Source organism: Bombus bifarius, unplaced genomic scaffold (assembly GCF_011952205.1).
Source record: "Bombus bifarius isolate JDL3187 unplaced genomic scaffold, Bbif_JDL3187 scf7180000007992, whole genome shotgun sequence".
NCBI classification, from domain to species: domain Eukaryota; kingdom Metazoa; phylum Arthropoda; class Insecta; order Hymenoptera; family Apidae; genus Bombus; species Bombus bifarius.
Genome location: NW_022884373.1, coordinates 1,563,413 through 1,589,034, shown reverse-complemented (window position 1 = coordinate 1,589,034; position 25,622 = coordinate 1,563,413). Strand labels below are relative to the sequence as shown.

At 38.9% G+C, this 25,622-nt stretch overlaps 1 protein-coding gene across 5 annotated transcripts in view; it reads right to left on the bottom strand.

The window, feature by feature from the left end:
- LOC117205543 (fibroblast growth factor receptor homolog 1-like) overlaps positions 1 to 25,622 on the bottom strand; it is a 113,636-nt gene that overhangs the window by 61,434 nt on the left and 26,580 nt on the right. Inside the window, exon 2 of one of the 5 annotated variants that reach the window (XM_033444053.1) lies at positions 13,301 to 13,352. The exons of 1 other annotated variant lie outside the window; for it this stretch is intronic. Coding sequence is in view for 2 of the 4 variants with exons in the window: in XM_033444050.1 (XP_033299941.1) it covers positions 13,153 to 13,155 (3 nt within the window). In the remaining 2 variants the exon portion in view is untranslated. 3 more of the 5 variants (XM_033444054.1, XM_033444050.1, XM_033444049.1) reach the window with 3 other exon arrangements.

Sequence of the window (25,622 nt, the reverse complement as noted above, 5' to 3'; positions counted from 1 at the left end):
CCACTCATTGATCGGTCCTACACGCGGTTCGACTCACGTGCGCGGGTTCCCGTGCGTCACGTGAGTGGGGGTAAGTAGGTGCTTGCGACTTCGAACTTCGTGCGATAGTTCACGTGTGGGGTGAGCGACTTGTCAGAGATTTGCGAGGGTGGCTACGAGTGGGTGCGGGGTTGAGTTAGTTCTGCGAGAATCTGAGGAAATTTTTGGCTTTTGGGTGTTCACGTTTCGACGTAATGGAGTTATTGATAAAATTATCGGTGCGCGATAAAATTACGAGAAACTTGGTACGAATAAATTCAGTCCTTTACCGTGTAGGACTTGTTTGGCGTTAAACGTAAGGATGAGTGGTATGGGAGGTATAATTCTTTTATATAGTAGTTGCCTTATGTGTAATTTCGCGGCGAAGAATTGTTAATATCGTAAAGATGTATGCGTGAGTAGATGAAGAGATCGGTTATTTTTATTTCAGCTAATTTACACAGTCTTTTGGCTTTTGGGTGCCCACGTTTTTATGTAACGGAGTTGTTGACTCATTGGAGCGTTATAGAATTAGCAGGAATTTGGTATGAATAAATTGAGAAATAGACTTTTCACGTTGGGACGATTTTCAAATTAGGCGTGTAACGATTTTGCAACTGTCATACTTTCTGTATCTTCAAATGTTCAATATTCATCTCTTAAGCATCTCTTAAGTACTTCAAGATAGAGTTACCGTTTAATTCTTCCAATCCTAGATTGCGTTTAGCATTTCAGTGAATCTAGAAACTCTCTCCTCTCGGTTATCGAAACGAAATCAGCGATTCATTTTGAACAAGCATCGCCTAAGTAGTCTACTTACATATGTAACGCTATTATGTCAAACAAACTTAACATACGGATTTTGACTAGAATATCTCGATCGGAGATTGAAACACGAATCTTTTGTCCGTATACTCGAGTTACTAATCGATTCTATAATCCGTAACGTTGATACCCGAAGCAACTGGCACCTGTCTTGGCATTAACATATGTTTGGTTACTCAGTTATGTCATACTCAGTTACACTTGATCGGAGTCCGGTTGATCCGAATCAACTGCTAAGAGATTTATACCGTTCATCGAGAACGAGTTTCGAACATTTCGCCACGGGTATAATTATCTTCATTCATACTGAAATAAGTTGATCAATTAAAGCTGCAGGATCTCGTCGGAAGTTGACGAGTTCGAGTCAACGATTTCCAATAAAATTACAAGCACTGCTAACAAAACTTTGGAAACCGACATGAGAAAGTCTCGTTTGCAATACATGCTAAATTATTGTATTGTAAATTATTGTATACATACATATATAACGTGTAATAATACATCTATAGATACAAGTTTGTGTGACAGAAAATTTTTAACGTTTAATACAATGATGGTCAAAATTTGTCTTTACTGTATCTTATTGATTTTTATTTTTATAACCTTCGATTTTCTTACGAATAATAAAGGGCGTATTATATCATCAAGAACAAAAAATCTTTCGACTAAATGTCAAGTAGGTTAATCGAACTTTAGTCCCATGTTACATATGTACGTATATTTCATTTTATGTTGATGCTGTATGTTACTAAAAATAGATTCTTCCATTAAGCATCGAATAAATTAAGTAAATGTCATCCACTTCATACTTTTCATTTTAAAATCTTCTTTACTGCTGTTTTGCAATAATGCTACTAACGTAAAAAGAATTATTTTCCATTAAGTGTCCAGTAAATCGACTGACTCATCCTTTGTTCTACCCATCCTTTGTTGTTCTACCTATATTTTTCACTTAAAAATGGTCTCTATTGCTCGTAACAATTATCTCTTCCGTTACACGATCTTTCTAGGCACGATATTTGTCAAACACTGACGATCATACATACCACAGTCGGGATATATCGACATAAATGGGAAGACCGAGTGTGATTCGTTTTGTAACGAGCATTACGCACGCCATGTTTGCGTGGCTCGATTACACTGCGTCGAACGACCACTTTTATTGTCAGCTTGCGAAAGGTGCGAACTGTTAATTCCTCTTAGTCGCCATTGAACGACGTTGGCGTTCCTCTTGACCTAGCTGAACAATGCAATTAATCGGTGAACGACCTTTCTTTCTTTTTACTACGCAATTGTTAGTTTATTAACAATCTATCTCTGTTCTTTTCTTACTCAATTTTCGATCACAGAATCGCTAGATTTCGATGTCCTTCTTCGTAAATGCATTCGATTTCCTCGAACGAGGGTAAAAACTTTTCAAAAACGAGCTTTCCATAATTTTAAAACTCAATCGGAAGAAGCCACATTCTTAGTAGTTTGAAAATTCACATATAGGATGATACTATATTTTTAGTTACTTTACAATTCAGTGCTCAATGAACGTATCGAATATTCGAGCTAAGATTTTTATCCCAGTCTTTGCATACTAACAAACGTATTTTCTGTAATTCTGATTAACCTTTTTGACAAGCACTTTTGTGGCCCTCATAGCGTTTCGACTCATCTACAGTGTGTCAGCTTCTCCTTCAGTTCTGTACCCGTTCACAATTCCCATTTTTAGTTCAGTTTGACGCGAACTCTTCCTATCCTTTTAATTCTGTTTCTCCATAAAGATAATGCGGAGAGTGTTCGCGAAAAGCAGCAAAAGCAAATGCCAAGAAACTAGTTTTTCAGGAGGGGAAGAAAATTTATGTACTCACGAACGTACTCCAAATTCACGAAAAGGGAAAGTGTACCCATAGAGAACGCTGTATGTGCCGCCTGTTAGTTTGAAAAAACAACTCCACGCTCCATTCACTCAGACGGATGACGGAGACAAAAGTCAAGAAACAATTAACCAACGTTTATCGGTGCTTGTATCTCCGTCCATAGAGACAACGTTGCGAAACCATGTTCTAGCATTATTAATAACTACGTAGGAAGGGAAATCGCGTTTAAATTATATCCTACGGTATTCTAATTCATACGCCTAACAGTCTCCACGAAAAAATCAAAAACCTTTCGAATTTTGGCAGCCGCGTTGTTTTCCACAAACGCGTTTCAACCTCGTTTCCATTAATTTTTCGGTTACCCATCGAGTATCGTCCCGCTACAAATTACCTCAACTGTCCGCCGACGACGATTTCGGAGACGTTCATTGTCCGTTGAAAAATGAACAGCATCCCCGAACGGGTTCCCGGAACGCGACTGAATGAATTACAAAAACGACGACGCACGTGCGCCGTTTCCGGCGCTGCGGCAAATCACGACGTACTTCCGCTGCGGTGCATTCTGGTGCCCCGGAGGCGCGGGACGAGAGAAAACGCTACTACGGTCGACGAACAACGACTATCGTCGATGATATGCCCGACACGAAACGGACACGTACACGTTTCCTGAATTACGTGAACGCATTCAACAATGGCCTTTTACGAGATCAAACGGCGATAACGTCGCCGCCACCCGGGTTTCATTGAAGTCTCGTTGAAAATGCTGCTCGTAGGGTTCCGTTCGAGAATCGATCGGATGGGGGACTTGCAGCGGTTGTAACTGATCCACCAGCGTTTTCCAGAAATCGTTTCTCGTCTTCGCGGAATCGATTTTACGAAACGAAGAGACGTTCGCTCGCTTCGTCTCACGACTGGCTCATCTTCGTCACGATGTTTTACCGTGGAACAGCGTTGAGATTGAAATTAAGAGGAGGACAGAATCGGGTGAGAAAAGCTTCTTTTCTATTATTCTTCTATGCTCGAGATTAGAAGGTGGATCTTTTATTTTTCAATCTTCAACAAGTTTTACGAGTGTTACAAGTGTCTCGGTGGGATTAGACTATTCTCAATTTCTCAATTTAGCTGAGTTACGAGTCTCTCGAAGAATATATCTGCGATTATCTTTTGCGAAAGAGGGTTAACCGTTGAAACATCGAAATCGAAGACGGATAAACTGAATAAAACGCGTGTTTCTGGGATAATATCTGCCGTTGTTGGAAATACGTATAATCCGTGTTATAAATCTAGTTCGATATCGGAGGACGGTAAATTGAAAGACATAACTCCTCTGTTACGTGTGGAAAAATTTACACCAATTATGCTATACAGGTAATCGTCGACCACATCCTTTACAAGTGCTACAACCTTCATAAACAAAGATACAAATCCAACAAACCTATAAATTCGTTCGCGTGTCCTGGTATACAGCATATGAAAAGAAGAAAAGAAGACAAAAAGGAAGAACGTTCTAAAACCAGTTCGAGGAAAGTTCGATATGAAAAAGTCAGACTGAATTAAAGAGGCAATTAATTGGATCATATAAATCTAAGCAAAACAGGAAGGGTTAAACGAATATGAGATAAACTGTACTTAATAAAACATGGAAATAAACCTACTTGTTTACTTGCACGAAACTGCCGACTTTGAAAAAGGAGGAAAGAAGGCAAGAAAGAACCGAACGAAACCAAACAACGCTGTCCCTTAATGACCCATTAATATTCCACATAACCTAACATCACGGCATCGCCATCGATGCTCCACCTTTCCCGAGTCCACCAAAAAAAAAAAAAAACAACACAAAGGAGCAAGAGAAAAGGAGGAAAGAGAACGAAAATGCCGCTTATGAGCACGTCCTCTCCAATTAATTCCGATTGCTCGGCGTGAAACAAGAAAAGTACATCGATCGTTTATCAGGTAAGGGGAGGCTAAAAGCCGGCTAATCGATGGCGATTCGCCGCTCTACGGATGCGTGGCGTATCTTAACTGCGAGTTACACGAGAATCTCCGATCGGGTAATTCGAGATAAAATTCTGCTTTGCAAAAGGGACGAGAGGAACGGTTGGCATCTGCTGCGTATTATTCGAACGAGGCAACGAACGTTTCGTTCGTTAGAGGACTTCCTCCGCGACGGGAGGCCCGCGACGTCGTCGATGATCTTTCCGGCAACGACGGCTTCTTCGGTACCTTTGGCCGTTTCTTCGAATTTTTATTCTGAATCATTCGTGGCACAAGGGACACCGTAGAAAAATCCAATACGACGGCTTGCTGCCGTTTCTATCGCTGTCTCGTTGCCGCTTTTGTCTTCTTTTTAAACGTTTGTTCAGCAGGATTCTTTATAGCTCCTTCTATTAGCTTGTCGTGGTTGCTTCCGATCGTTGGAAACGCTCAGGAATTTCAACAGTTAGAGATCTTTTTTTTTCTATTTGGAGGAATTTTACAATCAATTCTCATTGAGAATTATAAGTAAATTATTCCGGCGTGGCACTATAACGTGAATAACAAGTGACTATCGTATGTTTGATTCTAACCGAATCCGAGTCAGAGATAAGGCGACGGTTTCAACGCACGCGGACTTTTTGTGTCTCGTAACGTTCGTTACGACGCGCCGTGTATCGCGTTCACGTCGATTAGCTGGATGATGACTGGTAAAACTGTTACTTCTAATCGTACTTACCTTCGTGGTTAAATAAATGTTGTGACAAGCTAGAACGCTTCTGGCTACGAATTAAGAAGTGTTAAAACGTATACGATAGTCGTTAAAAGTTTAGGGGAGTGTCAATTGCAAATTAGGTATAATAGTATTAAATTAGTATTAATCGTTCATAATATGTATAATATTTCAATATTTTTTCTATATTATCTATGTTTCATTATGTTTTATGTACTATGTATAACACTTAGGAGTATGATTAAAATGTATAAAAATACGATAATTTTGTCATTACCTCGTGGTATAATAATCTCGTGGAAAAATGAATTTTCTTGCCTGGCGTTCAGATTTAGTTAGCGTTGCCTCTAGGTAATCATTAGATAGCGGCCAACCCATTTGTCCAAGCTTTAGCTTATAGCGTCTAAACGACGAGAAATCGTTGTAGATCGCACACCTAATTGACGTGCAACGTCTATACATTTTCACGCACGAGAGACTCGATTAAAGTCTTCGTTTGATCGCCATGAACTTCTTTCGGCCAAATATAAAACTATCGTGCGTGTGTATACGTACGTACACTGATTCACATTTTTGACACCAATGACAGGTTTCATGTACATTTATCACAGCTTCTAAGAAAGCCGTTGTAATTTTATCAACCGTTTCCTACGTTCATGATTCTACATATATTACAATCAGTGGAATTTAATTTTCATCGTAATTGGCTTTGACACGCAATTTGCAATTTTATGATGAAACAGTGCAACTACGTGATACACGATATTATTCTTCTGCGTATACGTCGTGTATATCGTTCTTTCACTTGTAGCTCGGAAATATGAAAATGAAAATATACAGTGGCGTGTGAAAAATGCAAGGTTCGTTCAGAAAATATGGAGAAAAAGATACTTTCACGAGATATCGTTGCATCGATAAATTATTCGCTTACAATGAAGAAACTTTCCAATTAACTTCGATTATCAATTACTTAATTATGTCGTAAATCGTTGGTATATAAATTTCGAACACATTTCCTTCGAAATGACAGGTTCCAGTCTCCTCGTTTTTGCGATTACGAAAAATATGAACCTATACATCTTCGATAATTAATGTTAACTCTTAACAGGCTCAAAATATGATCATACGTTTCTATTACATTCCCATCAATTTTCCACGCCATGTTTCTAACTCCTTCAAAACGATGTATTCCAGTTTCTTCGTTTTTACGATTACTAAAGATGTGAACCTATATATCTTTGATAATTAATGTTAGCTCTTAGCGAGCATAAAATACGATCGTATATTTCTATTGCATTCTCATCAATTTTACAGGCCACAATTTTAAATCCTTCAAAATGATCGATCCCAGTTTCTTTTCTTTGCAATTACTAAAGACGCGAGCCTATATATCTTTGATAATTAATGTTAACCCTTAGCGAGCTCAAAATATCTTCGTATATTTCTATTTCATTTTTCTCATCGTAGCATCCTCAGTTTAGCGATCGGTTCGTTTAAAATTATTTTCAATTTGAAATTATCTTATCGTATCGTAAATCATTGGCGTATAAACGTCAAATCCTTCGAAATGATGGATTTCTATTTCCTCTTTTTACGGTTACTAAAGACGCGAACGTATACAAGTCTGATAATTAATGTTAACTTTCAGCTAGCTCAAAATATCTTTGTATATTTCTATTTCATTTTTCTCATCGTAGCATTTTCAGTTTAGCGATCGGTTCGTTTAAAACTATTTTCAATTTGAAATTATCTTATCGTACCGTAAATCATTGGCATAGAAACGTCGAATCCTTCGAAATGATGAATTCCCATCTCCTTCTTTCAACTATTAAAAATATCTTCGTATATTTCTGTTTCATTTTCTCATCACATAGCATTCGCAGTTTAGCGATCGGTTCGTTTAAAATTATTTTCAACGTTAAATTATCCTATCGTATCGTAGATCATTGGCATAGAAACGTTAAATCCCTCAAAATGATTTCACTCTCCTTTTTTCACAATTATTAAAGACGCAAACTCATATATCCTATTCGTCGACTGTTATCGAGCTCAAAATACGATCACACATTTCCAGCCTATGTTCATCGCGTAGCATTTGAAATTCAGTGATTAGCTGGTTTTAAATTATTCTTTTAACACTTTGACTGCCACGGTGGTCATTGGTTTCAACTTCTTACAATTGTAAAAATTGAACGAAAATCGATAGCTAGGGCATTTTGAATATAACCGATAAATAGAAGATACCTTGAAATAAAAAGTGCCCCATTGAACGATTAAACATTTTTATTAGAACATCAATAAAAAAAAAAAAAAAAATGAGAGCAAATCTTGCATCTAACGGTGCACTGTGTTCGCGTCCATATCTTTGAGAGGTAATCTACGAATATTATTATGAACACAGCTTAGAAAATAATCGTAAATGCTGCTTTATAATCATATAATTGAGGTTAGAAGTGTGCACATACCTTACTATTATATATAGAACGAGCAAATACCGTTTACTAATATCTTCCACACGTTTCAACCATATATTCTGCACGTTTTATTTACGACGAAACAACGAATGCGAATGGTTTGTTGAAATAAACGAAGCCTCGTTATAATATGTCGCTATCAGCTGTTACCAGGCCGCCATGATGGTTACCCGTGACCACCAACAAGATAAACGGTCCATTGGGGAAGAATGTTGTCTTACATCGTCAATTTATTATTATTTTGCCATTATATGCTTCGAATAAAAAAAATATACTCTCGTGGCGTCCTGAGTGAAACATGTGATTTTGGCGTGGCAGTCAATTAAACAGTACGCGGCAACTTTGCTATAACAAATAGATCTCAGTACGTAACTTATTTCCTCTGATAGTGTCCCACAAGTCTCCTCCTGAAACACCCACTTTCCCCTCGTAAACGGTGTCTCGTAAAACAAAGCCGCGCCAACGGTGTTCACGTTCTTTTCTGCCGACGTCTGAGAGATAATCGACGTGGTTGGCCGCTTGTCGAAAGAATTTAGCTTAATCGGGCCGTGACTTCGCGAACTGGCTTACGATAAGACGCACAGGGAGCTCACGGTGGGCGTTTCATGTTAATCAAGCGTAACGTTTTGCCGAGGACCACCGACAGTAGAGAAAAATTCTCGCTCTAACGGATCGTGATATGGTCAAGCTTTCACTCGACTGCTGTATTATCGCCAATTGAGATGAAACCCTCTGTGTCCGTTTCGCTACTATTCGTTCCGTGCTCTTTTCTTATACAGGGTGTATTTCTTGTCTCTATAATGTTCAGCTTGAGCTGCGTTATTTTTATTGTTTGTTCTTTTCTCCTAAAAAGAGCCGAGTGTTTATTAGTCGAGTGCGCACAGCACGGTTTACATTAGCTTTTTGTCAGAAGGTATAGAAAATACAGAAAATACGACAATGCAGTGAATTGATTAGTTTTTATCGTTAGCGCTATTTACGTCGATCTTAGCAAAAGAATCTTTCGACTGGCATTGTAAAATTCGGTACATCTCTGTGATTATTTAATTACAAACGAAATTATAAAATTTCCTTGATGAAAATAGTGTGGATGCGAATTTTGGTTCTCGAAGCAAGTTGTAAATAAATTCCATCTGCAACAATTTTATTCAGATTTTGCGCCTGTACGTAAATATACATACATACAATACATACAAATATACATTTGATATAATTTTATACGTGGATAATAATGCGGATACACGGAACGTTTATTATCTCACGTTCTAACAAACGAGGAAGGTTGAAAGCTTTAATTTATTCAGTGAGCAGATTTACTGTATCCTGCGCGATTTGCTCGAAGCAATGTCGTAAACAATCAATACCTAATTTAGCAGTGTTGTAAGCGATTACCTCGAGGTTTCCTTTAGAGGCATGCAAAACGCTTCCTGGTGGAGTTCATTCGCCATTGTGCGTCACGTACTCGTCACATCCTTCGACTAACGTCATACACATACTGTAACGCTAATTTCCATAAAATTATTAAGAAGCTCGAATACGAAGAAAGAACGTGGCAGATGGGATGTTCGACGACGTTTATTAAAATAACAGTCTGCCTGATTTGTCCCTTGACAATGAAATTCTTACTCGATCAACATTTTAGACACTCGAATATTTCAGATGTTTGACCATCTCTAAATACAACATCAAATTAACGATAAATATTCACGTCTACCATTAAATACTTGAAGAATCGATACGGTTGAATCGTCGTCGTAGAAATCTCTAAGAATAAAAGAGAACAAATTCTGGCTATCCGATACGTTAAAGCGAACAGACCCGTATATTCGTATAATATATAACATTGCCATAATTGAGCCAAGTTATGCAGAAAGCTAGCAACCCTCAATGATCTTATATTAAGTCAATTTAGTTGGAAGATTTTAATTTTTATACGAAGATAACTTCCTTCTATCGGATTTATTTTAGTTGTTCTTGCTCTTTTACTATGTTTTTCAATGGCGAATAATAGAATTGACAAGGTATGTGGTTTGCAAATTTTCTGCTAAAATAATTACGAGTTTAAGATACCACTACGACTTGGTAATTTTAATAATTATATAATGTAAGAGTATTTCTTTGGTGATCTTTTGCAAAATGAAGATCACAAAATTACGGGATCTGTACTGTGTTTAACGTATTTTTTCTCATTCTGAGAATTAGTGAAATTCTGTATAACTTGGAACAATTATCTCTTAGAATTACTAAATTCCTAACAATCGATTTCCATTTAGCCAAAACCTGTCCTACTCGATCCAAATTTCAAATACTATTCCAACATTTCCAATCCTTGATCGATCATCTCTAAACGCGACGCTCCATTAACAATAAATACCCGTACGCGCTATCAAATTCCTAAAGAATCGATGAACCTAAATCGTCGTGGTAGAAACGTGCAACGATAAAAGATGAAAAATTCCAATTAAAACGAACAGCCCGTATACAGTACACGTAACGTGATATCGCCACATGTATTATAATACAATCACCCGTTAGAATTGCTAAATTTCCCAAAATCGAACTCTATTCGATCGAAACGCCACATCCTATTAACAACAGATACCCATTTATGCTATTAAATTCTTAAAGAATCGAAGAACCTAAATCGTCGTGGTAGAAACGTGCAACGATAAAAGATGAAAAATTCCAATTAAAACGAACAGCCCGTATACAGTACACGTAACGTGATATCGCCACATGTAATACAATCACCCGTTAGAATTGCTAAATTTCCCAAAATCGAACTCTATTCGATCGAAACGCCACATCCTATTAACAACAGATACCCATTTATGCTATTAAATTCTTAAAGAATCGAAGAACCTAAATCGTCGTGGTAGAAACATGTAACGATAGAAGATAAAAATTCCAATTAAAACGAACAGCTCGTGTACAGTACATGTATTACAATATCGCCATGAATCGTCTGCCAGTATCAGTAAACTCCTGAAAATCAAACTCTGTTGAAACAAAACGTGTGTCATTCGATCCGAGTGTCAAAGGCTGCGATACTTCACACGCTCGACCATCTCTAAACGCGACATCCCATTAACAATAAATACCCATGTCTGCCACGAAGAATGCTCGAACGATCGATAGATCTAAATTGTCGCCGCACGAGCGTTCCTTCAACGATGAAAAAAGAAGCGCTGACTTTTTGCTGTTGGATAGGATAAAACGAACACCCCGTATATAGGTAGTGCCGTCTGCCCGACGGGTATAAATCTGGCCGATCGGGGCTGCAGAGACAAATACTGTTGTCAGCGGACGACAAGCCGTTTACAAGCAGAGGAAACGAAGGTTGGTAGCCTCGGCCACAGAGATAGCCGCTCCGTGAGACGGAGATCATTTGTCGCGGCGATCTTTCTAACGCTGTCAAACGCTCTCCTTCACGCACGCCTGCCTCTTTACCGTGCTTCACGCACCGTTCCAGCCTATGATTTAACGCCACGTGCAATTTCACCAACGATCCCTCGACTTGTAATAGGCTTTTGTTCTTGCCTTCGAACGTTCTTGTCGTAGGAAGTCAGCTTCGCGTGTCTCTCGACGTTTGGATAAGCTCGAGTACGTTGGCTTGAAAGCGTAGAAAGTTTATGAGGAAGTCGTTGGAGTCGAACACTCGAGTTCTTTGAGAAGCAAGCAAATATATCTAAGTATATAGATATTGGCTTGGGGAATTTTTGACGGTTCTTGCGGAGTCCGAAGATGGAAGCAAGAGAGAAGGAACAGTCGAGTTGGGAGTTGAGATCTTTGGTGTTTTAGGATATTTCTCTTCCATTCAAGGGTGCAATGTTGTTTTACCAATTGGTAAAGAGACGACAAAAAGATTGGGTATAATACAATGTTTAGATTTTTTAGAATTCCACTAAATTTCCTGATATTTTGTTGTTCGTGTTCTTTCAGCGTTGGCAAAGAGCTGAGACACGATGTAGTTAATTTTGAAATATTCCATCGATTAGAATCGTATTTCAGTCACGATCGCTATAAATCGTCGTGTAATAAAATGCGAGATACGAGCTGAAAGATCCGATGGAAAATTTATTCGTAATTCGGGAAATTCATAAAAATTCCACCTTGTTCGATTCGTTATATGCACAGCTTCGCCATAAACCATCAATTTTTTCTTTTACGTGATTGAAATATGTATCTGGAAAGAACAAAACCTAAGTGTACTACGCATAGCTCGGACAGTCAATTTCCATACTTCGTTCCTCTGGCTTTAATCGGCGTACAACATAGAGTGGCTCGTTTCTCATCGCGCGACAATGAACCGTAAAATCAGGCTTTTACATTAGAATGAGCCCACATGCGACACAAGCGTCGCGTTGCCCGCGTAACGCCCCACAATGACACAATTCACGGTCGCGCTCCGATGCGACAATGCGCGCTTGTTTGCCGGCACAATGAACAAACGACGATTCAACCACCACACAGATACACGTGAGAAAATATTTTAGAACCTGTTCCTCCCGTGGAAATCGCGATTTTGTCCTGTGCCAGAATCTAAAACGATAATGGATCCGGATCAAGGACGAACACAAAAGTAATCAAAATAATTCGCGATAAAATTCTTCGTCCCTTTCAGAATCCAACCTTTTTTTAATCGACGACAGAAATTGTCTTTCACTAATTACTAATTATATATTTATAGATATTTCCTCTTACGGTTTCACAGCAAAAGATAAATCTTGGTAAAACTTGAAATCGACTTTACAAGAGACAAATACAGTGATCGTACGATCGATTAATAATTTAGCTATATAATAAATCTGAGAGATTTCTATTTCATGGCTGAATCGACTCTTTTATGTTTCGCCTTTTATATAAATTTTCTATCATTTCTTTTTCGATTCTAGCGTAGCGGCTGACTCGTCAAGAGTCGCCACATCTACACAGCGCGAGCAAAATTTCCATTTTAAGTTCCATCTCTTTGCTCGTGTTCTGTATCCATTGCAATTGCAACAAACGCTGAATCAAATTGTCTTATCTTTCAACCCTTTCGCGCAACGTTTCATCCTTCGAATCAGGACACCTCGAAACGTGACCGGGTTATTTAACGAAAAGCAGGTCGGATTGGTTACGGTTTTCGCGATGGAACGTGGTGGACGAAACCGGTGCACGATCGCGGCGCGCGTATCCTCTTCGTTCATTCATCGAGAGAAACCAGTTTTCGTCGCGGTGGTCCGGCAGATCGCGAGTCGGATAAATAAGCGCTCGTTACCATGAGGTGACGCGACCCAACGTTGTCACGCGACCCACCAGGAAACCTTCGTGAAACCGAAATATCATCGTGGTCCCTGGTCTGATCGGACGAGAACAATCTTCTTCTCCTTCTTCTTTTTTTTTTTTCTAAATAAAAAGAGGCTTACGATATAAATGGAGATAGCATGGTTTTGGTTGATCCAGGATTAACCCTCAATTCTAGAACATGCAAATACGTATCTCAAGTTTATTATTGTATCGTATATATAATTTCATTGTATCAGTTTTCGAAATCTCCTCGAATATCTTTGTATTTATCTTGGGTATTGACTTATGTTAGTATATTTAAGAATCATGCTAATTTCTTTAACATTAGAATTACATATAAAAGTCTAATTTCGGTTTATCAATTGTCGAAGTCTTCCTCCTTATCAACAAGTTCCTATTATTTTCAAAATGTTTAATTTAATATCGTATCGATTCTCTGGAGCTTCCTCTTTCTGTTAGCAAGCAGATTTGTTCGTATCGTTTTACGCATTGCTATAAAATCGAGAATTACTCGCTTTACACGTACGCACGTGTATATTTTTTAAGATTCTAACGAGTCAATTTCTCTGACACAGCAACTACATGCCTAAATTCGCTTTATCGATTTAATCTAATCTTCCTTTTCCTCTTCTTAACGAATAGTTCTATCTTCACGTATCGTTTTAAAATCCAGAGTTTTCTCTTTCACGTACGTCTAAGATTTTTACCTCTCGCGTGTACAAACGTCTCTTTTTGTAGTGGGTTGGCAACTAAGTGATTGCGGATTTTGTCATTAGGTGGCCATGACATTCGAAATTCGATTAAAAATCGAATATTTCCCATGTTACGATCTAACGAGACGCTCGTCGCGCACGAGGCGAGGTATATTTTTATCGGAAGGCGTATTAAAGTGCCATAAGCCGGACCGTCTGTCGGAAAATATTCCAACTATCGGTCGAATCATGCTCTGATCACGGCGAGTCCTTCAGAAATAGTAACGTCACGCTTTGATATCTGGCACACCGAAACATCGATCGGTAGAAATCGTCTGATTTGCATAGAATCGACAGACGCGTTTGTATCGGTCTCACCGCCACGAATTACGACGAACGAAACACGACGAGCTCGAGGGGTGGAATATTAAGCAGACGTGTTCACGACACGGTCCTGTCATTTGTCGTCTTGTGACCTCAAGGTGCAAGAACGTTTCTTCTCTTTCTTTTTCTGTACATGGATCGATGTCTCGTACTCTGATCGATAGCGATCTGAATATTGGACAAAGTCGCTGCTCCCTACGATTAAAAAGAAACACACATCGTACTGTAAGGTTGTTGACTATTTCTAACGCTCTAAACGTATCGAGTCTTGAGCAGAAATATTTTTTTATTATCGTTTAACCTTCGGCCGATTTATCTCCTCGCGTCGAATCAACGAAATGCAGTTAATTAGCTTCTTGACGATTGAATATGAATCTACTTACAAGTGTAAGAAACGAGTAAAAGAAGCTGGCTTTCTGAGATCAGTGGACCGTGTCGAAGGATCTTCGAAGGAATCATCGTTGGGAGACGGGCGAGCGAAGAAGGCGGGGGGACTGGACATCCGAAAAGTTGGTAACCACGCGCTCGGCGAAAAGAAACGCGCGTGCCCCGGCTCGTTTCCCCGGTCGTATCCTTTATTTTCTTAATTTCCAGCGATGCCCCCCCCCCCTGCAACTAATTACCATCCCCGTACGTGCAGCCATAAAGCTATCGAGCCCACGACCACGCTCGATCCCTCGATTGAATTTCAAATCGGCCGGCCAATTAAAAAAAGAAAGAGAAGAGGAGGAAGAGAATCGCTCTCGAGCCGCTTGGCCAATTAAGAAGAAAAAAAGCAGAAAGAAGAGAAACAAACAAACTGAAGAAACGACGAGCGAAAGAAAAGGAAAAAAGGGAAAAAGGCAGGGACGAAGAAAGGAAACGTAGAACGAGAAAAGGCTGCCGCGTTAAAATGAACGACGATTCACGGACAAGAAGGAAAGAGAACGAGTCTAAGTAGATCGTATCGCGTTCCAGGCAATTATTCTGCAAGTCAGGTGCAGTTACGGCTGCCTTGCAACGGCACAGCTTTCCAGCCAGGGGCAATCGGTTTCGATCGGCAACACAGGCTCGCGGTAATGTAATCGCGAAAAGGGTAGCCCGTGTAGCGGCGATAAGACGCGGGACGACGTGAAATCTCGAAAGATTCGTCGCTATATTACGCGAGAGAGAAAAGGAGCATCGATCTTATCAATGGCGGCTGCTACACGAAGGATTGTCACGAACGTACGTATATTGTGATAAGAGTAAAGAGACGTAGGTTGGATTCGAATCGGTGTAAGATTGTCACGGTGATTCAGCTGGAATTATTATCGCCGCGTTTCTCGTTCACGCTGCTCTTTAACCGAGATAATCGATGCACCACCCCACGATCGCTTAATTACTGCTCGCTCCTGTCCCTCGTGTATCTTTGGTACGTGCACGTAAGCACTCGGCTGTCGCATTCTCGTCGTTGGAAACAGCACGTCGAAAAATGGCCATTTTTCAATCTCCTGGCGAACGAAAAAAGAAAAACTTCTGCAGCACGAAAGATCCACGTTTGAGAGCATCTCTCGAGAAACTGCAAATGCAATTTAGCCGAAACGCGATGGAATGGTTGAGAAAGACGAGCGCGAAGATGAAAAAAAGGTGGCAGCAATCGAAGAATTTACCAATACGTCGACGAAATAATTCGGTGAATATTCTGCTGGTAAATCGATCGAAATTTGGACGCCGCTGTTGGCTATCGTTCTCGCGTTATTTGCTCGGTTTCAAACTTCCATCGATTTGTCAGCAGAGTTTGCGAAGGATGATCGCGCGGATACCGATGAACGATTATTCCGTAGCTGGATAAACGGATAGATTTCTTCTGGCTGATGCTTTTTCATTTCCCGCAAGGATTTTTCGTCCGCCAAGGAGACGCAAAAATGGCCATTTCTTAAGATTCTCCTTCACCTCGCGCTTTCGCATTTTGTTGGACATTATTTATGGCAGGATGTCGCGCCCGGTTGTTGGAAAGTTCGCAGCGAAATTTAATCCTGCTACGATCTTTCAACTTTTGTTTCTCAATCTTACTCTCGTGTTAGAAAAGAGAAAGTATTTGCGATGTTGCAGGAAGATATTTCAAATAAAATTGAAACAAGCAAACGCGTATGGATCTTCCTCGTATTTCGTTCGAATGGCGAAGATATTTTGCAACATTGGACAAATGTAATTGTATCGAAAATAATGGAAAGAACTTAGTAGCAGGCTTAAGAAAGATTTAAAGTTCTAATTTGTAGCGAAGTATCTTATCGGCTAATGACAGTTGCTAATTACGTTCGCAAGTGTTTGTAACGTTTGTACATTTTCATAGATTACAAAAATGTCGTACCATGAAAATGCGAGGATCGAGGCAAAAACTCTTCGTTGGAAAATAAGCACGTAGAGATACTTTTTGTAGCCACTGTACTTACGTTATACGGCCATTATTCTGCACATATAGCGTGTGTACAAGTCACTCCCCTAACTCGTGCTTTGGTTATAAGCACGAATGTAGATCAGTAGTTACACCTGGCAACCTGTATACATATATTTGATATATCAGACAGATCAAATTAAGATAAAGGTATCTGCTGAAGTACGCTTGTTGATGCGAGTTTGCTGTCAAGGTTTTCAACTGAGTAATGGCACTTTGTGTAACTCTTGGATCTTCCGTCGAGTTAATTAACGTTACTTTGGTAATTACGATAATGGCTGAGATTTATTAGTAATTATTCGCCATTGAAAATTCAATTGAACGTTCTAATCGTTATCAACGCCTCTGCAAGCTAATCTTTATTATTCTAAGACTAAAATTTAAGTAAAACCAATTCCTCCTTTTACATTCCTCCTTGCACCGTAATTACGTCTTATTAAACAAATTCCTCGGATCTTCGTCTCAAGACCTTCAATCTTCTCGACCATCGTTTCTCTCTCCAATTATTACTCCGACTCTGGTAAAAACAACACGACAAGACGATCGTGCTCCTCCTATTCGAGCTATCGCTCCAAAAGCCGCAAAGACTCTTCTCCAATGATTCATCATCGAACATTGAAAGATCCAATAAGTAACTATGTGGATCTTGGTTTTCCTTCTCACACTTTGATTGATACGTTCACGTAAGTAGCGGTAATTCGCTGGTTAATCGAGCACCGCTCTAATTAACGCAAGGGAAAAAACTCGAGCACAGAAGACGGTTATGATGGCGACGCGATAATACATCATATCGAAGGTTAATTATCGCAAAGGATCTCGCGAGGATCTGCATCGTCTGGCCAGACGCAACGGTTGTTATTTACGGATACGGTTATTACTTTGGCAACCATATTTCTTTCGATCGTGCATCGTGCAGAGTCGCGAGCCGCTGAGCAACGCCACCCAACCGCACCCAATGCTCGCGAAGACAAGGACGTGGCTATACTGGGTGTCCAGCGTGGTTAAGATGATTTGCCAATGTTGCAAAGGGTTGAAGATTGGAAGGACAGTGAGTTTGTCGTATGGACAGACACGTGGAGAAATTTATAAAAAGTAGTATTACGTGTTATGTATTAGGTCGTCCGAAAAGTTTCTTTCTTGTTTCATAAGATGATAATAGATGGATAACAATTTCTGTTTTATATTATTTTATTGAATTAGATATCATGTATTTCGTTATATATTATATTCGTGCATAATTCAATAAACTAATATAAAACAAAAAACATTGTAAGTCTATTGTTTCCTTATTAAACGAGAGGAACTTTTCGAACAACCTAATATGTATACTGAAGTATACAGGGTGGTTGTTAACTGGTGGTACAAGCGGAAAAGGGGTGATTCTACGCCACTGTGTTACAATCCAAGTGGTATGAGAAAATGGAATTTTCCAAATTTCTTACAGAAGAATTCTTACTTTTCTTCTTCTTTAGAATTTCATTTTTTCAGATACTTTGAGTTTGAGGTCAGTTAGGAAAAGATTGATACAAAATTTTAAAAAGGGAATTTAATCTCATGATTCTTAATGAACGAAACAGTATATTTTTGTACTTTGTGCAATACAACAGTGTGTAATTGGCTGAAATTTTTGGCGATGAATGAATTGTCAATCGATAAGTGACAGAAGAATCATCTTAGATCTGTGTTTCTGTTTTATTTTGTTTCTATCCTTTTAGAATATCCTGCAATTCTGCCTGTATATTTCTATGAAAGACTCACGCGAGTATTCACAAAAGAATAGTGTCTTCCTATGATTTCTAAACAATTGGTGTTACAGCCAATAATAAACTATTGTAACGTATCGATATTCTGCAATAAATAGATATCAACAATTTTCAGAATTAAATACCAGAATACGCTTTGCCACTCGTTTGCTATAGAGGAAGACACTCTAAATTCAAGCTAACGTTAAAATGTGCAAACAGAGTCACTCCAAATATTAAGCTATATCCATCGAGAAGTTCCTACTTAATCTTACAATTTTTCGAAAAAGAAGAAAAAGCACAAAATGAATAAAACTTAATATATTATAGAAGATCAAACTCTAAATTATTCTAACTGTATACAGGGTGGTTGGTAACTGGTGGTACAAGCGGAAAGGGGGTGATTCTACGCGAAAAAAGAAGTCGAAAATATAGAATAAAAATTTTTCGTTCGAGGCTTTGTTTTCGAGAAAATCGACTTTGAATGTTCGCTCGGTACGCGTGCACTTTATCGCGTCTCGTTATAACGGATCTCACTGTAGATCGTTGTCTCGATGGAAAAATTAAAAAAAAATTTTTTATTCCGTATTTTCGATTTCTTTTTCGCGTAGAATCACCCCCTTTCCGCTTGTAATACCACCAGTTACCAACCATCCTGTATATTGGGTTGGTAACTAAGTAATTGCGGATTTTGTCAATACCATCTAATGACAAAATCCGCAATCACTTAGTTGTATATCATTGTACAAATTGTACATTAACATCGACGACGAATCACGACAGTTACTTTATTACAAATTAACCGTAGAAATTAAAATTTTTGGGTAAAGATGAACGATGCTTCGAATTTGGACGTGCAATTCGAAAATTAAAGACTGAAATATAGGCGTAGATTTTTGACGAAATATTCTGCTGAACTTTAAATTGGGAATTTTATGATTTTTAGAACTGTGTAATAATATAATAATGTTATGTGTAATGATACACGTACTCTGCGTTGTGAATATAAATTTTATCGAATTTATCGAAGTTATAGAGTCGTAGAATTTATAAAATTTGTATTTGTTTAGAAAATCGAGACACAGCAATCGAATCAGTAAGGTCGCTCTCGTACCTTTTATGAGAAATACGAACGCTGAGACAGCGTCTCAGCGCTGTAACTTCAACGATAGGCATCTTCGAACGATTTTCTGCATTTTATTGGTCAGACAGAGAAGGTTAACCAGGCCCGGTCGAATGACCGGTTTCAAAATTTAATTGAAAATTGTAAAATACATTGTTGTTTATACAATCGTAGTTGTTATTTTATTTGTTCGTCTCGGTTTACGTAAATTCTTATATTATCCGATTAATCAATTTCTCGATTTTTGTTCATTTGATAATTTGCATACGCTTGGACGAATAAAAGTACAATCTTAAATTAAATTTTGAAATCGGTCGTTTGACCGGGCCTGGTTAGGTTAACGTTAGTTCCAGTATAAATTATTACAATTCTTTTTTCATAAACAAACGATATAAAATCGGATGTAGGACTACTTTTCCCCTCTATCTGCAATCTAATTAAGGATTTTCATTCGTAGCATCGTACTATTCTACTTAATTAGCATCTCCTATCTAGAATTCTTTCATCGTTCAAGATACATCGAAATACTTGAAATTTCCTGTTTTCTTCACCTTTTCTTCACCTTTCAAGTTACATTATTCACGCTGTTACGCGATAACGACTAGATATTTCAATCTCGATGAAAAGAAGCAAAAACCACACAAAGAAGATAATAAAGTAATTTGAATATTCCTCGCCTTCGAAATGTTAGACACAGAAGAGTCCACGGGAAAAAGAAGAAATGCCAATCTTAACGAAAAATTGGACTTCTACGAGCTTTCGTACGCTTCTGCGCGTGTTTTTCGTTGCTTACCGTGTCGTGTTAATTTTTTACAAAAATCGTCCCGAATTTTACGATGCCTGGTTATAAGAAATCAAGCTACGTCAACGTACTTTTCCTTTTTTTACATTTTAACAAAATAACACGAAGAATGAAGTATTTTATTTCGATACGATATCCACGAGAAGATACGAAATTGCCACGTTGTATATCGAGAAATAAATTTTCGTTTTCCCAAAAATCCTACAAAATTTCTCCTCACCCTTTTCTCCCAATCAACTCTTCGCATACAGTCGAGGGCAAAAATACACGAACAGATAAACTAATTATTAGGTTGTCCGGAAAGTGTCTTTCTTCCGCAAACGTGTTTTTTACAACGGTGCAGCTTCATACAAACGCGAGGAAAAAATAATATAAAATAATAATAACAAAATAATACAAAACAAAACACGTTGTGCGTCTATTATTTCCTCATAAAACCAAAGAAACTTTTCGGACTACCTAATAGATATCAAAGTTTCTAATCAAACTATTTAGTATCAGAGTAATGTACTTAAGTTCCACTCGTTACGCGTATATCTCCGCAGTATATAGATCAGCCAGTAAATAATTGAAATTACTATGTACCTGTCCGTACGTAAACGAGACCTGTTTAACGAAACCAACGTCGATACCTACTTCCCTTGCCATATTTGCCCAATTATTTTTACGTGTGCTACATTCCAGGAAATAAATTGCACGAGACACCCTGTATAGGGGGAGGTCGGTCGGTTGCAGGGTGTACGAGGCGACATAAAAGGATAGGTAACATCGTTGCGTTTCCCTGTTCCTCATTAGCATATCCGATTACGGGTCGCAATGTGCACTGGAACGAGATAATTAGAAAAGATTGCGCGGAGAGTCCGTTTCGCGGTGCGCAACACCTCGACCATGTGCGTGTGTATGTGTGTGTGTGTTCCTCCTCCTGCCTTTGCATTTCTTTTTTCTTCTTCTTTTCCCCCTCCTCCACCCTCTTCTCCATCTCACTGTTTCTTTAATCCTCTCGAACAAACAACGAGGAAGTGAATTATGATCGACAGACGCGCCTATCTACGGCGACGAAAAGAAAACATTTAACTCGTCGTTTTTCGTCGGACGTCCATACGCATTTTGGCTCGCGTGGAGGATTCAATTTACTCCGGCCACGTGCAGACCAACGCCCTCGATCCTTCGGATCGGTATAGAATTACTCGGTCGATCTCTCGTTGCTTTTATTGCCGATTGAAATTGGTTTTGCGGAACGGTACTTGATTAACGAAATTGATCATTTGCATGAACGCAAATAAGAAGCGAGGGTAGAATTATGTGCAGGATTATCGGGGTAGAGTGGTCGGTTTTTAAGCGAAACAACCATTCATTTATTATTACGCAGCAGAGATATGCCAGAGTATTGTATTTAATTATCCACAGAGAAAATTAATTTAGCGTAGTTTCTTCGGTTATTATTGGCCTCCTTCTCGACTTGTCGATGGCCAACGTTCAGATAACGCGTCATTTAATTTGCAACTCCTTGCGGCCCGTTTCTGCCATCCAACTTTGGCGTCTTACTATGAGAAAGAAGAATATGCTGCTATGAGACAGAATCCAAGGGTTCTTCCTCGTCACTGTTCCGTTTAGATCTCACGACTTTGTCAAATTTAAAGAAATCGAGATATTTGGAATGGTCTTTTGATTTTGTTGTTTTACTATGAGGAAGAATATGCGACTATGAGACCTTCCTCGTCGCTGTTTAATTCCGTTTAGATCTTACGACTTTGTTAAATTTAAAGAAATCGAGATATTTGGAATGGTTTTTTGACTTTGTTGTCTTACTATGAGGAAGAATATGTAACTATGAGACAGAATCCAAAGATTCTTCCTCGTCACTGTTCCGTTTAGATCTTACGACTTTGTCAATTAAAAAAAATTGAGATATTTGGAATGGTTTTTTGACTTTGTTGTCTTACTATGAGGAAGAATATGCGACTATGAGACCTTCCTCGTCGCTGTTTAATTCCGTTTAGATCTTACGACTTTGTTAAATTTAAAGAAATCGAGATATTTGGAATGGTTTTTTGACTTTGTTGTCTTACTATGAGGAAGAATATGTAACTATGAGACAGAATCCAAAGATTCTTCCTCGTCACTGTTCCGTTTAGATCTTACGACTTTGTCAATTAAAAAAAATTGAGATATTTGGAATGGTTTTTTGACTTTGTTGTCTTACTATGAGGAAGAATATGCGACTATGAGACCTTCCTCGTCGCTGTTTAATTCCGTTTAGATCTTACGACTTTGTTAAATTTAAAGAAATCGAGATATTTGAAATGGTCTTTTGACTTTATTGTCTTACTATGAGGAAGAATATGTAACTATGAGACAGAATCCAAGGGTTCTTCCTCGTCACTGTTCCGTTTAGATCTTACGACTCTGTCAAATTTAAAGAAATTGAGATATTTGGAATGGTACGATAAATCATCATAGTTCGGTCCTTAACGGGACGAGATGGTACCATACGTTTTTCAGATATTTGGGAAATAACTACATAACTTGGCACGTAATAATGTCTTGGATAGATTCAGCTGATTTTTATGAGTCAAACACGCTCTCTTTATCGTTTTATTAAGACTCTGATGGCTAGAAATTCATTTTCTCGTAGGATACGCTACGTTCTTTTACGAGGGACATTGAAATCTTCAAAGCGACGACCGCAATTTCGCTTGCAGCGGCGATTAACTTTTAACCTTCGACGGAGCTGTGTTCCACTTTGAATAAACGTTAAAGCGACCCACAATAAACTAATGAGAAAGAAGCGCGAGAAAACATTCTGCTTGCAAAAAGAAAAGAAATTCCAACATCTATCAACCACCTATCGTCACGAAAAGACAGACAACGTCCTCTGCAAACAAGCCTCTGCAAACTCCTCCAAATTCCTTAGCAATGTAGAAATTCAAAATACACGAACAAATCTAAAGTCTTGAAGTCCTGAAAATCAAGTCACAACCAGTCCGGTATCCTTAAAATACCAAGATCCAACTCCACAACCATAAATTCTACAATCGTGTCATCTTCAAGCCCTCGAAATAGCAAAATTCCACCACTTCGAAACGTCGTCTAAAGATTCCTAAAAAATTGACGAGTCTGCAAAGTCAGGAAACCTTCGTGCCAGACGTAATCTGGAAATCTCGAGATCGCAAATTTCCAGGAACAAAGATCGTTCGAAGAATGAAGATCGGTACAACGGAGCATAATGGAAGGAGCTGGATGGAAGCTCATCAGTCATCTTCGGGGACGAAGGATCATGGCGGAGCGGTGATTGGCCGATGACCGTTTAAGGAATCGCGATAATACGGGTTTCGTGGCACGGTTTTACGAACATAGCCACGCGTATTTCTCGTTCACCCTCGGACTGTTTTCTCTAAAACGATGAAACAAGCAACGGGGGTTTGCATTAATCATCATTAAGCCCAGCTTGGCACCGGTTGAAGTCGCTGGCCACGAAATAATGAGGCCGTTCTACGTCGGAGATTGTACACCCTTAATCTCGATTGGCATCGAATAACACGGCACTGGCTACCACACATATTTTCTTCCTCCTGCTGCTGCTCTTTATTTCTCCTCTTTTCCCTTTCGTTTCATTTTTCACTTTTTATTTCTCCTGCTCCTCCGTGTCCTTTTCGTTTCCCAAACGAAAGACCGCGTCCTCCGACGCTTAGGCTGAGATTTTATCTGAGAGACGAAACACGCGGAGGAAAAGGGACCCTTCTGGGAGGTATCCGCCGGTAGTCAACGCGGATTTTCAATAATGGAGCCGAGATTCGAGCGTTAATCGGTCATCCTCGTGACAAATTCGATGGATTCTTCGGTTTAAATGGACGTGCAGCTTTTACGACGATGTACTGTGCTTCTTTGTTATTGTTGGCAAATGCTTTCCCTTCTCTCCGATCATTTTCTTTCGTAGTCAGACGAAACTCTTCGATCTACGAGGAGACACGTCGCTGGGAGACTGGTGGTTCCATTTTCTAATTGGATGGTCGAGGATTAATGGCTTATAGAGGAATTTCTTTCATAGAGGAACAATGACAGGGCAAGGTACATAGTGAGAAGAATAAAAATCAAAGATGTAATATAAAATGTTTCGTAACACTAAGAATTTAGATCCAAGTTAACTCTTTCTTCAAGATATTCTCTTTTCTTTTATCTTAAACATAGATTAAAAAATAAATTGTACCTATGAAACCGCGCAAAAGATATTAACAGACGATTTGCGATCAGAATAAAGAAATCGAATTCAGTTAATGTTAAACAGGCAATAGCAACGATTTCAATTCGATCCCAATTACTCTTGCTCAGATTATATCGAAGGCAGACCAAATAGAAGAGCCTGTTCTCGTTCGTGGTTGGTCGCGCGAGTTATAATCGCGCGGAGAATCTTTTCAGGACGGTTGATACAGATCCTTTTGTCTTGCGCGCATGATCGAGCCACGCATCGTCGTCTAGTAATTGGCGGAATGAGCGCAACGAGGTCGAGTGATTGGCGAGTCTCTTCGTCAAGTTCCTTCGTGCCTTCGGCCTTCTATTTGATCCACACGATACCCTGTAATCGCGTTGCAATTCTGTTTCTTCTATGAATTAATTTCCTAGCAAACGTCCGTACGGATTTCATTGCAGTAGAATCGGCAATCCTTGACAGACGCGCGTGACACATTCTCACAGGCGAGCCGAGTCTTTCGTGTTCGATTTTGAGTTTTTCGTTCGATATACGAGGCTGAAAGAAGCTTGAGAAAATTCAAAGACAGTTACTTAAATGTGTCTACGAAATTTCGATGAACTTCATTTGGAAGAAAAATAGAAGAGAAGATGAGGCAAAAAGGAAGATAGAATAGGGTAGAAGATTTTATTATGCAGATCTACTGTACTGTTTCTGTTCTAGAAACGATACAGGGAAACTAAGCTTAATTTCAATTAAGATCCATTAAGTGGTTTTCCAGCGATTATTTTATTATTTTTATTTTAGGAAGAATATAGAGAAAGTAATATTGTTCTGTGTTAAGACTAAATAAATGATTTTCTATTTCTTTTCAAATTTTCCCAAATAAAACAACGAATAATATAGATGTTTAGCCACGAAGAACACAGCTTGTTCGATATCTTTGTAAACGGCCTTAAAGATATAGCTGCATTAGGAGGAAGATTCTGAGAAAGTTCGTGGCAGAGTTAATATGTCATAATTTTGGAATTTATCTGTCGTCTTCATCTGGAAGTCGGTCAACCTAATCACAGGAGAACGAAAACGTGACGGTAGG